Raw genomic sequence first — 14,553 nt, 5'->3', positions numbered from 1 at the left:
GTAACATTCCAAATCCCCTCATACTCTCGCACATTCATGCATCCATCGCTCTGACCTTTCAGTGGAATATCAGAGCTGTCACATGCCTGCTCTGTTTTTACAGGTATCCACGTACTCTGCAAGAAGAGAGACATTTGTAAAGTTTGTCAGGAAATGTTACCCTTAATGAGATACTCAAGTACATAACTCTGGGCTCACATCATACATGCTAATTCTAACAACAATACAGAAAAAATATTTAATAAAGCAACAGGATGGCAACAGTAGCAGAGATGGCAGCCTTAAAGTTGATGTAAGAGGTAGAGATGCACATTATTGGAGGCAGAGGAGGAGAAACATTTGTTGATGTTATTGTGATCTTCATTGGATCACAGCTTCCACTGTGTTCTGCTTTGTCATATGAACTATATATTCAAATGTGAGATCAATATGTTTTTGCACAAAAACAGAAAATGGTCTACCTTGGGTGGTGTGTCATGAACCAGCTGACAGAACCCCAAATGGGGGATGTTGGAAAATGAATTGCATTGCTCTACTCATGCAGCTCTGGGAGGGCCATCTAATTTCTCTGTTTTAGTGAAGGATGAACCTGCCCTAAATGTTCACGCAGCTGTACAAGAACACTTCTACCGGAAGTGTGAGCAAACCACCAAACAAAGCTGCTTACTTTGCTGCAGCAATATGTCCTGGAATGGAACAGAAGTGTTGTTGGCCTAAGATTTAGTGTGCTTCCTGCGTGTGCATATGTGTGCTGTGTGTAACCTTCTATGTGTCCTCCTCCAAAGGTTACCCGGACAGAGTTTTGGTGACAGGCTCCAGAAAGCCCCCTAAACCCAGCAGCTTTTCCAAGCAGCTGGCGCTCTCTCCTTGGCCTTGATCACTGTTTTTTCTCCCAGTAGGTGCTGTGCTGCGCACACACGCACATCTGACCACACACAAAATTACAAAGGCAACCTCTGGATCAGTTTTTAAATAAATGTATGCAGTGCCTTTAAGTCACAGAGTGTTGGCATTAGCCTAGTTGTACTTTTATTTGAGAACTCAAACGGCTTTAAATTTGTGTCTTTGCTTTTACTATTAAATTAAAGTTTCTGAGAATAAAAAACAATCTAACACATTTGACAAATAGAAACATTTCCCATTCCAACATGACTGAAAAAATACACTTTAAACACTTTTCAGGTTAATAAAATGCTTTTAGTTTTGCTTATTCTGCTCAAACCTGTTGAGATGCAACTTTTATTGCAACACTTGAACAAGATAGAGCTGCAACTATGTAATGGTTGAAGCTGTATTGATCCAATGCTAACTTTAAAGAGCAAAGCCATTCTTTTTTTTTTGTTAATCCACACATCTTTTTCAGTCAGAACATTCCTTTTTTGTCTTCGATCAGATCAACTTTTTAATATGTTTAAAATTTCTTGGATCTTTTTTGTTTTGAGTTCAGCAGTAATCATATCTATGCTTATTCAGGTAGGTGGTTTTGGTTAAAGCTCTCTTTTAGTTCAGTACTTGCTGGCACAGCCGTTTTCTGTGTCTGCTGGGCAAAAGAACTCAACTATGTGGGTCACTTTAATGGACGTTTTGTTTAACAGTTTATTTACCCCCCCACCCACCCAAAAAAAATCTCATGGTTAAATGTAGCATACTTTAAATAAATCAAAACACTCATGCACACTTAACCTGTGTCCATGTGCTGCAGCTGGCTGAAAACTGACCAGAGTCCACAGCTCCCTCTGTTGGCATGCGATGAAGTGCAGTCAGTCGATCTTCCTATGTCGTGTCTCCTTCCCTCCGTGCCGCTGCACAAGCCATGGAGAGTTTTGCAAAGTTGTGTTTCAAAAAAGTGATTATGTTTTTGCTTTTAGCTCAGTTTTCCTTTTCAGTTTCTCTTTTATCAGTAAAATGTTTGTGTTATATGAAAATGATGAACCCTCATCATTTATTCTGATTTAAGAAACTTTAAAAACATGAGTGGAAGCCTGTGTTTTTTTGTCAGTCAGCATGAAGCTGTGTTTGCTGAAGCTATTGTGTGAGACTGTTGTGTAAAGCGCGTGCCAATGGGTCAGCTGTCTAAGTGGCCGCCTCGTGAATTTGTTAAAGATTGTGTTGACCAGCAGACACTCTCGTTCGCTCACACATGCATTGCTCTGAATGAACCTGCGGTCGCCTATCGAGTGGTGTGACTGATGTGAGTGAGAGTTGCAATGGATAATTCTTCCATAGATGTCACCGGGGCTGCCACGACGGGGTCAAAACACACAAGCCACGCACACTCATGCGCACAATCACAGATAATAGAGGAGTGACATCCCAGCAGAGTGACGATGCAGCATTCACACCCAAACTGGCCTCTAGAACACAAGACAGACCAACTCATTTCCTATTAGACTCATGTCACTTAAAAGTGTTAATAATGGTGTGGATTTTTATTTCTTAAAATGCTTGAACATGATGAAGACTTGTCAATCCTCATATGATTTTCAGGACTTCTCCTATTATAAGGGATTATAGTTTAACCAGTTACAGATAGAAGTGGCCTAAAGGGGTCACTGTCAACATACATACTGACCCACAACCAACTAGTTGTCTTGGGGAGGCTGGGAGACAGAGAAAAAAAATAGAATAAATAAAGAACATTTTAGCTTTTAACCACAATTTTTGAATGTCTTATCTGGAAATGGAGATGTTTGTGTGGCCTTTTTGCCTGTTTATTAACATGTGTTTAAACACATCTTCTACAATGCTTTTTATTTCTTGCTTCTTGTCCCAAAGCAGTTTTCAGAAAGTTTTGTTTTAAAACATAAAATAATATTCAAATTAAACAGAGTTAAGGTGTGGTCTGTTGCTAACGAAGCAGTAGACAGCTTTTTTAAAAACTGAAAATTAAGAATTCTTCTCGTTTACATTATTAATTTATAATGTTTTGTGAATCAATTTCCAAAGAAATAATTAACGCCATGTTTTATCAGGTAAAAGAGTTCCGTTCCTACGTCTTGATGTTCTGGCACAGAAGTGGAGCTGATAGATGTGTGTGTGTGAGGTTTCGGTAAAGGATTTGTTTGCCCAGTTGTGGCGGCAGCATTGATTCACACTCATCTTTGTCGATGCTTATAAGCCTCTGGATGCATCATAACTCTGCGTGCGTGTGCGTCCACAACACGCAGAGCATCCTGGATTTGTGGTGCGTGCGTGCATGTGGTCTTCTGGGTTGCACTTTGTCTTCCATGTTGCTCCTGGAGCAACAAATAGAAACAAAAAATAAAAACAGGAACTTGCAAACTAAAGTGTGTCAGAGCTTCAAATTTTCCAGGCCATAGGACCTCATAATAGAGTTATAACTGACTTTACAGTATTTTAGTCGCCATGATGAACTAGGCCCACTTCTGTCTTCATCAAGCTCTATAGAGCTTTATCGTGAGAAGAAGTAATTTTACTCATTTTACAGTAAGAACTTCTTTCATTTAAACTTAAAATGATTTTAAACTCCTATAAATACCAACATTTTTAATGAATAATAATAAAAAAATGTTGATTATTTGAAATAGAAAAAAAAGGAAAGACACACTTATCCACACAGACTTGCACATCAAAGCAGAGATTAGTTTCAGGAAACATTTTATTATCTGTTCTGTTGCAAAGCTGCTAATCACTGCCACTCTCTTTCATCTCTGCATCCCCCTTTCCACCCCTCTGAGTTCTCTGTTTGTGCGCTGCACACTCCCCTCTTTCCCATTATCTTGTGTGCTGGGTTGCAGGAGTGTTCAAATACCAAAATGGAAAGGAGGAAAACCTCAAAAAGACAGAGGAGAAAGAAGGTGCCACTGTGGCAAGGCAGATCTGAGTCTCCCTGTGGGGCTCTAAATTTTCCTTCCTCCTCTCGTCGCGTTCCCTTTTCTACTTTGCTGTCCGCCTCCCGCTCTCAGACTGAAGAGCCGCGCAGAATCTCCTGGAGAATCCGTCTCAGCAAACATACTGGTGGGGAGATGATGCAGAGCTCACCAAAACAGCAAGCGGCAGGGAAAACCTTGTCTCAATCATGGTCAAATCATTCCACAACAAAGGACAAATGCTGTGGAATTGCTATAATCTTGTGTTTTACTCCTGGGCTGTCATGGGCTTCTGCTGTGCTCTGCCTGTCTGCACATGCTTGCTCTGTGACACCTTATCTGATTTTAGGTTTGGGAGGTCAAATATTACACTCTTTCCTTTGATCCGACAATTCCCTGAATTTCATTAGGTCACTCTTTGGTGCTCTGCATTCAAGCAAGAGCACGGTTTCTACAAGAAACGTGATCAAAAATGGGAACCGATGCACCTATCAGCCCCAAATCTCTCTGATAAAGCTTTATTCATCATGCATTTTTTTTCACATTTTTTTATTCTCATTATGGGTTTGTAGTTGGTGGCACCCCTCGAAAAGCCACGGAGCCAAAAGTGGAAACAAGAGGAGAAGCATGAGAAGCAGAGCAGGTTCTTTTGGTGTAAACCTTTCCATCACCTGTCTCTTTTTTCTGTTCTTTCCTCTCCCTCCTGCATCCCTCTTTCTTCCTCTTCGCGCCTTTGTCTGATCCCTCCTTCTCCACCTGCACTTCTCCCTCTCTGTAGCTCTCCCGCCTTCTCCCCACCTCTGTCCCCGCCTCACCGCGCAGCTATTGGTCAGCTGTCCACCAATCACAACAGGAGCGGGGCCTGAGGGACTGCATATGCAAAGCTCTGCTTAATATTCATGAGCAGCTATCGGGGCTTTAAGTCGTTGATTAGGACAGCAGCACAGCTTTCTGTCCCAACTGCCCGGCCGGCCGGCAGAGAGTGTGTCTGCAGCCTTGCTCCTTGGCTCTCGCATCCACACGCACGCACGCACACGCTCCCGCACAGCTGCGCACACACGCAGAGCCGATCAGTGAAGGCTGCGCACAGTCTGGTAATTGTGTTTCTCCCTCCAAGTGGAAAGAAGGACCGAGGAAGACCAGAGAAAGAAGAGAAGAAGAAAGAGGAAACATATACAAAACTTTGCTTTGTTTATTTTTCTTTGTTTATTGTTTGTTTGTGTTTCTTCGGAGGAGGTTGACATGACAATGATCCGTTATCGTCGATGGACTCGGTAGGACGCCCGTTATCCGAGTGTCTTTTTATGCACTCTGAACAAGAGTAGGTAAATTTTACCTTTTGATCTTCTCCCCTGACCCATCATTCCACCTGTGCGCGTGTGCCGCTGTGGGTGACAGTCTGAGTGCGTGAGAGTGCGGGAATGCGCGTCAGTCTGCCGGTAAACAGCGGAGGTGACCGGCGCCGCGTTCAGGTTGTCCCCGCTGTCAGGTGCACGCACCTTTACTATGCGTGTTGGTGCGTGCGGCTGCGGTGTCCGGACAGTCAGTGGCTTTACCTTGCAGGTGAAGGAGAAGCATTCGCGCCTCTTTTACCTGGAAGTAAGACGCACACCTGCACACGTTCAGAGCACACCTTTAACCTAACTTTTTTAAAGATCTTTTGTGTACTTTTAACTGACATTTTCGTCTAAACCAAACGCGCATCTGTGCGTGCGTTAAGGTGCACGCTCGTCCGAGCTGAGATTCAAAGAGGGAGCGGGGCACTGGGGTTACAGCGCAAGGGGACCGCGGAGGAAGGGCCCGCATGGAGAGGAGGGAGGAGGAGGACAAGGAGGGGGAACTCCGCTCTTAAATGCCAGAGGAGCTTGAATTTCAGACGGCCAGCTCAGCGTGTGGCCCCGCACAGGAATCAAAGACAGGCACGCACGCGCCGGGCTGCTCCTTTGGCCAGCGCTCTGCTCTTTTTAGGTGTTCCAAACGCAGATGAGCTGATCGGCAAAGCAGAGGGTTTGCATTCGTGCGTAAGGACTTAAGGAAATACAAAGGTTTAGTTTAGTGACCAAACTTGATTTGGCTGGTATTTTGTGAATTAAGTGGGAAAAGTATGCATTTTTGTTTCTGAACTAATTTCCAGAGATGCTGAGCCAAAGCTGGAAGGTAGAAAGTGAAGAAATGAAAGGCGAATGTGATGCAAAAACATATGCAGATGTGTTAATCACTTTGATTAATATTTTTGCACAGGAGTGACATGTTTCATGTGTGGTTAACCTTTCTTGTCCTTGTGAATGCCTTTTTCTTTTACCTTCTCTGCTTTTGCTGTAATGTTTAGAAGAGAAAACAAATTTAAACCTCCACTTTATCACTGAACAACTCCCCGTTTTTCTACATTAAATTTTAAATCTAACTTTGTTGTCTAATGTCATGATGCTTGCTATAAAACATTTTTTGGCAAAACATGAACAAATGACGTGCATGAGGGTTTTTATAGTAATTCACTGGTTTTAGGTTTAATCTTTTGTTGGGGGGGAATCTTTCATTTCATCCATTGTGTTGCCCTTTAGGAAGTCACACACTTAAGTGTCAGAAGCTGATTGTGAATTTAGAATTTTTTACAGCAAAAAGTATGAAAGACTTCCCACGATATCAGACAGATGTGTGTTCAAATAAAACACATGAGAGACACCAGACTTAAAACTCATTTTCTTTCTAATCTGATAGCCAGTGAGGATATTTTTTTTAATTCCGGCCAATCCTTCTTTGAGTGAATGAAATGAGCACGCCTTAAAAGCAGCAGCTGAGAGAGTGTGTTCTGTTAAGTCCACATATGATGTTCAGATGTTTTTGGGAGAAGCCCACTGTCCAGCCACCAGCTTGTCTCTCCTTAATCCATTCATCCATCCATATGTACATCGGCTTCTATCCCCTTCTTGGGCTTTCACCTTCCTTGCTTTGAGGCATTGCTTTTCCATGCTAATTAAAATATTAAGGATAATGATGATCATAACGATAATAACAACAAGTACAGCTTAAGCTGTTAACATAATTGCATTCCCCTCATGCCACCATATACATACAATTTGCATCTCATTAAAAATATCTCCTACACTGACTTTAGTCGATTTTTTTTTCTTTTTCTTTTTTTATTGGTGGATGTGAAGGAGACGGGCTCCTGGTGAGAATTACACAGCGGCCGTGCAGATGTAAAGGCGACGCTCTGCAGGATGACTAGGATGAGAATCATGGAGGGGCTTTCATCCTGTTGTTCTAAAAATCCTATGGGAGATTTGCAAAATGTTTGGACAGAAATATCAGTCTTTTTTTTCCTTTCTTTGCAGTTCTTAAGAAAAAAAAAAGGAAAGAAAGCATTTTTAGCCAGAAGAAAAAAATGCTTCTGATCAACAGTTTCCCTAGGTGTAATTCTTTGATGGCAAAAACAAGTAAAAGATTATTTGTTTTCTGGTTTTTAAAGGTCAAACTTGTTTTAACTTCTAAAAATATTGTAATTGATTTTATTCTTGGAAAAATTGTTTTGATGAACAATTTTTATGAAGAAGTACTAGAAAACGTTTTTTTGAAGGCCCACCAGTCTGCCCATTGTAGCTCTGAGCCAGGACTGACAGGTTGTTTTATACATGTTTTGTTTTTTAAACATTATAATTTATTTATCTGGGAAGAAAAGATCGAAATACATGAGAATAATCACAATAGGAAAAGAAAGTGCTGCATGAATTTAATCGCATACTTTTTTAGGCCTTTTTTGTGTGTCAGGCTCTTGCGCGCTGATGTTTTCAGGCCATGAGTGATGGAAAGCTGTTGAGACGAGGAGGTAAAGTGGATGGGAGGGAGGGACGGGGGGTTGGGGGGGTGCAAAGAGGAATTGCGTAAATTAAAATCCTTTTAATCTCCTTATAAAATCATTTACTTAATTCATCTGTCAAAGCATGTCAATATGTGCCGCAGCGATTTGCTGGATATACGTGTGTGTGTGTGGCTGAGAGTGTGTGTGCATTTGCATCTGCTTGTTGTCATGCATGAGTTTGCGCCTGCCTACGCTTTATTTTTTTTTCTTTCTGTGACCTATTGACGGGCAGTATGAGGAAGTCTTGTCCCTCTTTTTGTGTGGCCCCTTGCCTGGCTGTCCGTCTTTCCCCCCTCCGTTGAATTTATTGTGTGTCAGTTTTTACTTTGTACAATCCCACAGACGCACAAAGACCCACGCTCATGCTGATGGCGGCCTCTGTCGTGATGGTCTGGGCATTCCGCTGGTATTTTTGTCCCATAAAGACAAAGATGCAATGAGAGAGACAGACAGAGGTGCAAAGGCAGGAGAGGAAGGGAGGGAGGTAGCAGGGGAGGGGGGGTGCTTATTTTTTTATTTTTTTTTGTCTGGCACCAGCATTCGGGAGGTGCGCTGGACACACGCACACATGCATGAGCGCACACACACATGCACGGACGAACACGCTCTCACCCATGCACAGCTGAAAGCAAATTGTTTCCAGTATTTGGAGGTGGGAAGACGGCAGACATGGATGTTTGGTGATAAGAGAGCAAAACGGGATGAACCTTGATGATGGGAATTTTTCTGATTTATATCGGATTCACCGGAGCTCTGAGTGTGTGAGAGTATGTCACGGGTCAGCGCACGCCTTTATGTGCAGAAAGAGCAGTAAGAGAGACTTTACCAGCTGTGACACACACACATGACTGCAATTAGCCATTACACCACACTCGAGCAAAGCTGTGTGTGTGTGTGTTTGTGAGTGAATGCTAGAGCACTGATTGAAAGAAGAGAGTGATATATAGTGAGAGGCAATACCGCTCATCTGTTCTCCTTCCCCCATCCTTTTCTCTGCAGTACTCATCCTTTCATTCCCTCTGTTACATCATCCAAATATATGTCCATCATCCTTTCATCAGAACAGACTTTCAATTATTATTGCAATTATCACAATTAATTAGGTCATTTTTAAAATAATTTTCATAAGAATTATTAATCCCAAACATGGGCTCTGACTGTTGAGTCTGTTTAAAAAAAAAAATCTCGGTTTCTATTGAGATTGCAGATTTTGCAGGACTTTTTATTTAACTTTTACCAGTTTGAGTTGTGGCAGTTCAGCTGCATTAAACTATTGAGCTGAGCGTCATATGAGAAGGTTTGTCCGAGGTTTTACTTCTTCGCTCTGCTAATAGAAGGAGACAGCGAAGACCCGGCCACAATAGGACACATTTCGATGGAGAGGTGCTGTGTGTGCACAGAAAAGTGTGTGCGTGATTTTGGAGCAGATGATGCATGTTCAGATGTCTCGTCCGTCTTTTGCACTTTTTCTCCTGTGCGGTTCCGTATCAGGCGCATAGATTGGCTGCTCGGGTTGTTCTGCATCCCAGATCGAAGAATGTGATTAAATTGTCATTGTTTCGGCAGGGGGGGGGGGGGGCGCAAAAATGGAATGATACACTAGAACAGGAACGGGATAGCAAAGGGAGGAAGAAAGAAAGAAATGAATGACCATGCCGCCTTCCGAGTGACAGTGAAATATTCCTCCTTTCATCTTCCCATCATGCTTCATGTGTGTGCCTGATGGGTAGAGAATGACAAGCCAGTGCACCACCCCACCGCTTTTTGGGGTTTAGTCTGCCTTCCTTTTCGTTTTTCACCTACTGTCGCTTATATGTGCGCTCGGCGTCTCCTTTTACCTTTGTCATCAACTAACAAATCCACTCTCTGTTGACACAATCATATCTAACATTTTTTTTTCCACAAATGCAACATTAATTTAAGCAAAAGTACAGATTTTGGAGCTCTGGTTTGCTAGAAAAGGCCTTGAGAGCTAAAGAAATGGCTGAGATAACAAATGCTCAAAAATGGTTGGTAAAATATTCCTGCTCATTACCTCAAACTTTTTTTTCTTTGTAACAATTAAAATTTACGTAGTTTGTTCCCAAGTCAAACTCATATTAAGACAGAGTTATGGATGAATTTATTTGGCGTTCGGTGTTTCTGTGTGAGGTGAAGCAGCCCTGTCACGTGTGCGCAAACAGTTCACTCCAAACCTTTTTTCTTTTTCCAAAACAAATAAAAATAAATTCCATAAAGGGAATTGGTTCTGAAATTGCAAATGTCTACAAACATACCAATCATGCCTTACGTGACCTTAAACAAAAAATATATCAGCGACAAATTCTTCTGATTTCTTTTGTGCAATGACTTCAAATTATATTTTAATTTAGTCAGAAACTTAGTTAACTTTTAAATTAGGATCTTTCAATTTAATGCTGGAGGGTTCGAATCAAGTCTATGCTCTTTCTTAATCTAAGACCTAAAACTCTTACTTTTACATCAAAATGTGACTGAAATTCCTCTCAATTCTAAATATTTGTATGCATGAGTATGTATATCATTACATTATTAAAGAATTATTGTAATGATGAAGTTGGACAAACAGTCCCCGGCCTCAGGAGCTGTATTCCTTGGCACTGCTGATCTGTTCTTTTCTTCACCTCCGCTGATAATTCATTTTCCTTTTATCTCTGTCTTCCTCCACCATCCGCTACCCCCAACACGCGCCCTCTCCCTCTCAGCACACCCCTCCCTTGTGAAGCTGTCACCTTCCTGCACCCGCTCAGTCCCTATTAAGGCCGACAGCCCATCTGCCGCCTGCCTCGCTAACAGCTCCCGTCGCAAACGCTAACGTGCACACACATCCACATCCCTGCAGACACACGCAGTGCTGCGCCCAGCCCCACCTGTCCCAATGCACGTGTAGTCAAAGCAGTGTAGCTGCACATATGTGTGTACAAATATGATCACCCAGGTAGCACGTGTAATCATAGCGGTCATTTTATTGGCTCCAGAACACACACATGCACAGGCTGAATGTGTCAGGTCTTTGCTGACCCTTGGGTTTCACCATCAACACGACTCGCTGATGTTGTCAACGTTTACAAAAGTTCTATGAAATATTCCTGGTAGAAATGGGATGCGCTGCAGCTCAAAAAGATTTTTAGGATGAAAGTTGGGTTTGAATTTTCCTTCTAGTTTCCTTAATGCATTTATTTAGTATGGCGTGAAGGAGTTAGAAGTTTCTGACCAAATCTTTGTTTAAATATTCAAAAACAGATGTGTTGACTGTTTGACTGCGCTTCATGCTGTGTTTATGCCTACTTAGGGACAGACATCGTGCATGTGATTGTAAGACATCACCCTGCCCTGAAGACTGGGATAATTAGGTGAGGCAGTCGTAACTGTGGGCACACTCGTGTGTGATGTGGCATTTGCTCCCTTCAGGGATAGGTGCATTTTGCATTAGCAAGAATGGCAACTGTCTCATCAATCACGGCACCTCCATGTCTCTCTGCTATGCGCACACAGAGCCACACACACAAGCACACAAACTGTGCAGTGGTCATTCGGCTCACAGATGGGCCAGCAACACATGAGTGAGTCACTGAGCATCAGAAAGACACCCACATTCTCCCTATTTTCACACACACACACACACACACACGAACACACAACACCAGTGTGCGCTGCTGACACACACTGACAGGTGCTTAAATAAGTTTGACAGAATCATGTAGGTTAATGCTTTCTTTTTATTCTCGTCCAGAACTTTAAATGAACATATTTAACATAATTGCAGTGTGAGGTGAATTTGACTCCAGTTTTTCCTCAAAAAAAGTGAAAAGAAAAAAACCTTTTCTCATTTTGACCCATTTAGATTGTTAGCAGGCAGCCTTTTGCTATGTAAAACATTATTGCATAATATCAGATTTCATTATGATAATAGGCTTTTTATAATGGTGTACAGCAGATATAAATGCAGGAAAGGACTGAACGATTAAAAAAAATATCTTTTATTTTAGCAATCAGGAGAGAAAAATTAGGAAGATCCTTAAGTTGCATAAAACAAACAGAACACAATGCTGAATTTCAAAATACACAAAGTTCAAGAAGACGTTATGTGAGATCTAAAATGTGTAGCATTTATACATTCAAAGGAATGAATTATTAAAGTAACGGTATGCAGAATGACAGTGCAGCCCAAGTAATTGGTCGATACTGAGGCCTAATGCATCGCAACGTGAGAAAATGTTTTGTGCTCTTTATGGACCAAAATGTCTTGGGTTTCAGAGTAAGTAGTTTTACTGAAATGAGCTTTTCTCTGCTTTTGAACCTTTCATCATCTCTGTGTGCGTCACTGCTGGCCTGTTGAAAGGATCTCAGTTCATTCAGCGACACGCATAACACCAGCAAGGACCGAAAGGGGATTCAAACTATCACCACTGCGTGCACTTTGTACTGGATGTACTTTAGTCTAGTGTGACACCAGGACACTCCCCAATAAAAATCAGTAGTATTAAGTGTTGCCTGTCTATATAGCATTGTGACACCACAACCAAAGCCAATAGGTGTCTGATGCAACAGCAGAAGCAGAAAGATATTGATTCCTCCTATTCACCAGAGTGGAACTAAAGCCTACATATTACACACTCTGGCCTTCTAACTCTGAACGCGCCAGCCCAGCGCGGTGGCGGGTGAATGAAGGAATGTCTGTTAAACAAGTCTCTGCTCCGTCTGCCTGGCTCACCTCTTCTAAACAAGACCATGCCAACAGACATGCACGATAATGACTGTGTGTTTGATTGGTAAATAGGTGTCTTTCAGTTTGTGACAAGTACCAACATCCTGCTCTGTTGACTGATACATTTTTCTGAAGAAAAAAAAAGCATGCATGCAGGGGTGTCATCATAACAGAAGGAAACGAGTAAATCGAAAGCAAATTTTAGGCAGTTACTGTATGAGAAGAAACACTGCTCAGCCCCAAGGTGAACCAATTTTTTTTACTTCGCAAATTTAGGCTCGCTCCTCATCAATTTGTCAAGCTAGTTTTTTTTTTTTTACATTTCTATTATTAGTCATAATAGATTTTCCACTTTTTAAATTATTCAAACATATTTGTCAAGCCAGACAGAGGAAATCTTACAAGTACATACAAGTATTCTTTTGCATTTCCCATGCTTTTAGAAGAACAGCCTCATTTTGTTGTTTAAATATAGGGCAAACAGACTTTACCCCCAATCTCTTTTCTTTTCCCCCCTCCTTTACGACTGAGTTATTTCAATTAGTTTTGTGTTTAGAAGTACTATTTATTTTTATTTTCCTCCGGCTGACCTTATTCCTTCAATGATAGCTCCTCTCTTGACAGATCTGGTTGGTTGTTTGAAAGAAGACAAATTTCCAAGACTTTTCACTTTATTCCAACTTTTAAAACATTTTCCGAAACTAAAACTGGTAAAAAATTGGTGCCGACAGTTTTATCTTGAACTTAAGTCTTTACGTTTACATTTAATGTTAACATATTCTGAGAAAGAAAACCTTTTTCTCCTTTAAAATTGTCCTCTGAGCCTCTGAGCATATCTCTGAATGCTGCTCGAGCTTTTTTGTGCTTTGTGTCAGTTATGTGTTTTTGATTGTATTTGATTGAGTTTTGGAAATGCGCTGCAAAAAAATCAACCTTTTTTATGTATATTTATTTTTACATAGAAATCAAACATCACTAAAACAAGAATGAGTGGAGATCTGAATGTTGTGTCCAGCATTTCATTTCCTTATAATCCACCTGTTTCATTTGTTTGTTCCCTTTCATATCTGTGTTGTTAATGTTAAAATCTTTTTGGAGCAGTTGAATTTACTGTAGTTTAATTATTTGGTTTCATCAAGACACAGAGGAGACTGTAACAAAGCTCATTTTCTTTTCCATGTCTCTTTTTTTCAACTCCCTTGGTCCACAGAATGAACTTATCGAAGGGACCACTGGTGAACAGCAGCAGTGAAGATAACTCCAAGTCAGCTTATGGTAAATGTGGCGCTGGCGCCTGGAGGATGCACCAGAGCTACGATCCACTAGAGGCCAACCACATGAGAGACGCACATGCCCTCTACAACCCCAGGTAAGGTAATCACTGCCTTACAAAAAGCTATAAATAATCACAAAAAAACTGTTTTATCTCTCTGTTATTGTATGTCTGATACAGATTTAAATGAAGTAATGGTACTGGTATACTGCACCAGAAATACAAAGAACTGCCGTCTTGAGTATTTTTGACACATTTTTTATCTATACCTTTTTTTTTAAATTTAGTTGGGCCCTCTTTACCCTTCCAGTTGAGCTCCACAATTTTCTTTCAGTGCATATACGTTAACTAACAACTTGACACAATTTTCTCTACAAATATTTCACACTTAATAAAGTAATTCACTAGAGGTCAAATCTATATTTTATTGCAATTGTGGCAATAGTTGCCAAATCCTACAGTTGACTGTGTTTATATGTTAGATATTTCCTAAAAAAAGGTTCAAATTTCACTTACAATATATACACAAAACATAAAAAAAATCTTTAAACTTTGTCAAAACCTGACTTTTTGTTTTAAGCCTCAAACATTAATAAATGGTGTCAATTTTTTTACATTTGAAGATGCAATAAACGTATAAATGTGGAAGCTTCGTCTGTCCTACAAAAAAATCATTTTTAAGTTTCAAAGAAACCGTTTGTGTGTTTTCGTAGTTGGAGACAGGTTTTACAGAACGGTGCGTTGGTCCATTTTTAGAACAGTCACTGTAAATATATTGCTTGTTTTGCATTGAAACAGAGTAAATGCCTGATGCTTAACACGCAGACACAGAGCTCCTGCCTTCACATTGTTGTGCAGGTCTCTG

General features: G+C 41.0%; 1 protein-coding gene across 14 annotated transcripts in view; it reads left to right on the top strand.

The window, feature by feature from the left end:
* The window catches only part of esrrga (estrogen-related receptor gamma a), a 128,852-nt gene that overhangs the window by 59,943 nt on the left and 54,356 nt on the right, over window positions 1-14,553 (top strand). For 5 of the 14 annotated variants that reach the window (XM_078944079.1, XM_078944071.1, XM_078944076.1 and 2 more), the window contains one exon: window positions 13,626-13,784. In XM_078944079.1, coding sequence (XP_078800205.1) covers window positions 13,627-13,784 — 158 coding nt within the window. In that variant the 5' untranslated portion in view covers window position 13,626. Of the gene's footprint in view, window positions 1-4,742; window positions 5,156-11,002; window positions 11,061-13,625; window positions 13,785-14,553 lie in introns of those variants that run through there. The other 9 variants (XM_011491066.4, XM_011491062.4, XM_011491047.4 and 6 more) reach the window with 5 other exon arrangements.

Source organism: Oryzias latipes, chromosome 3 (genome assembly GCF_053564925.1).
Source record: "Oryzias latipes strain Hd-rR chromosome 3, Olatipes_Hd-rR_3.1".
Taxonomy (NCBI): Eukaryota; Metazoa; Chordata; class Actinopteri; order Beloniformes; family Adrianichthyidae; genus Oryzias; species Oryzias latipes.
Note: the sequence above shows the minus strand (reverse complement) of the source record. Positions and strands in the feature narration are given on the sequence as shown.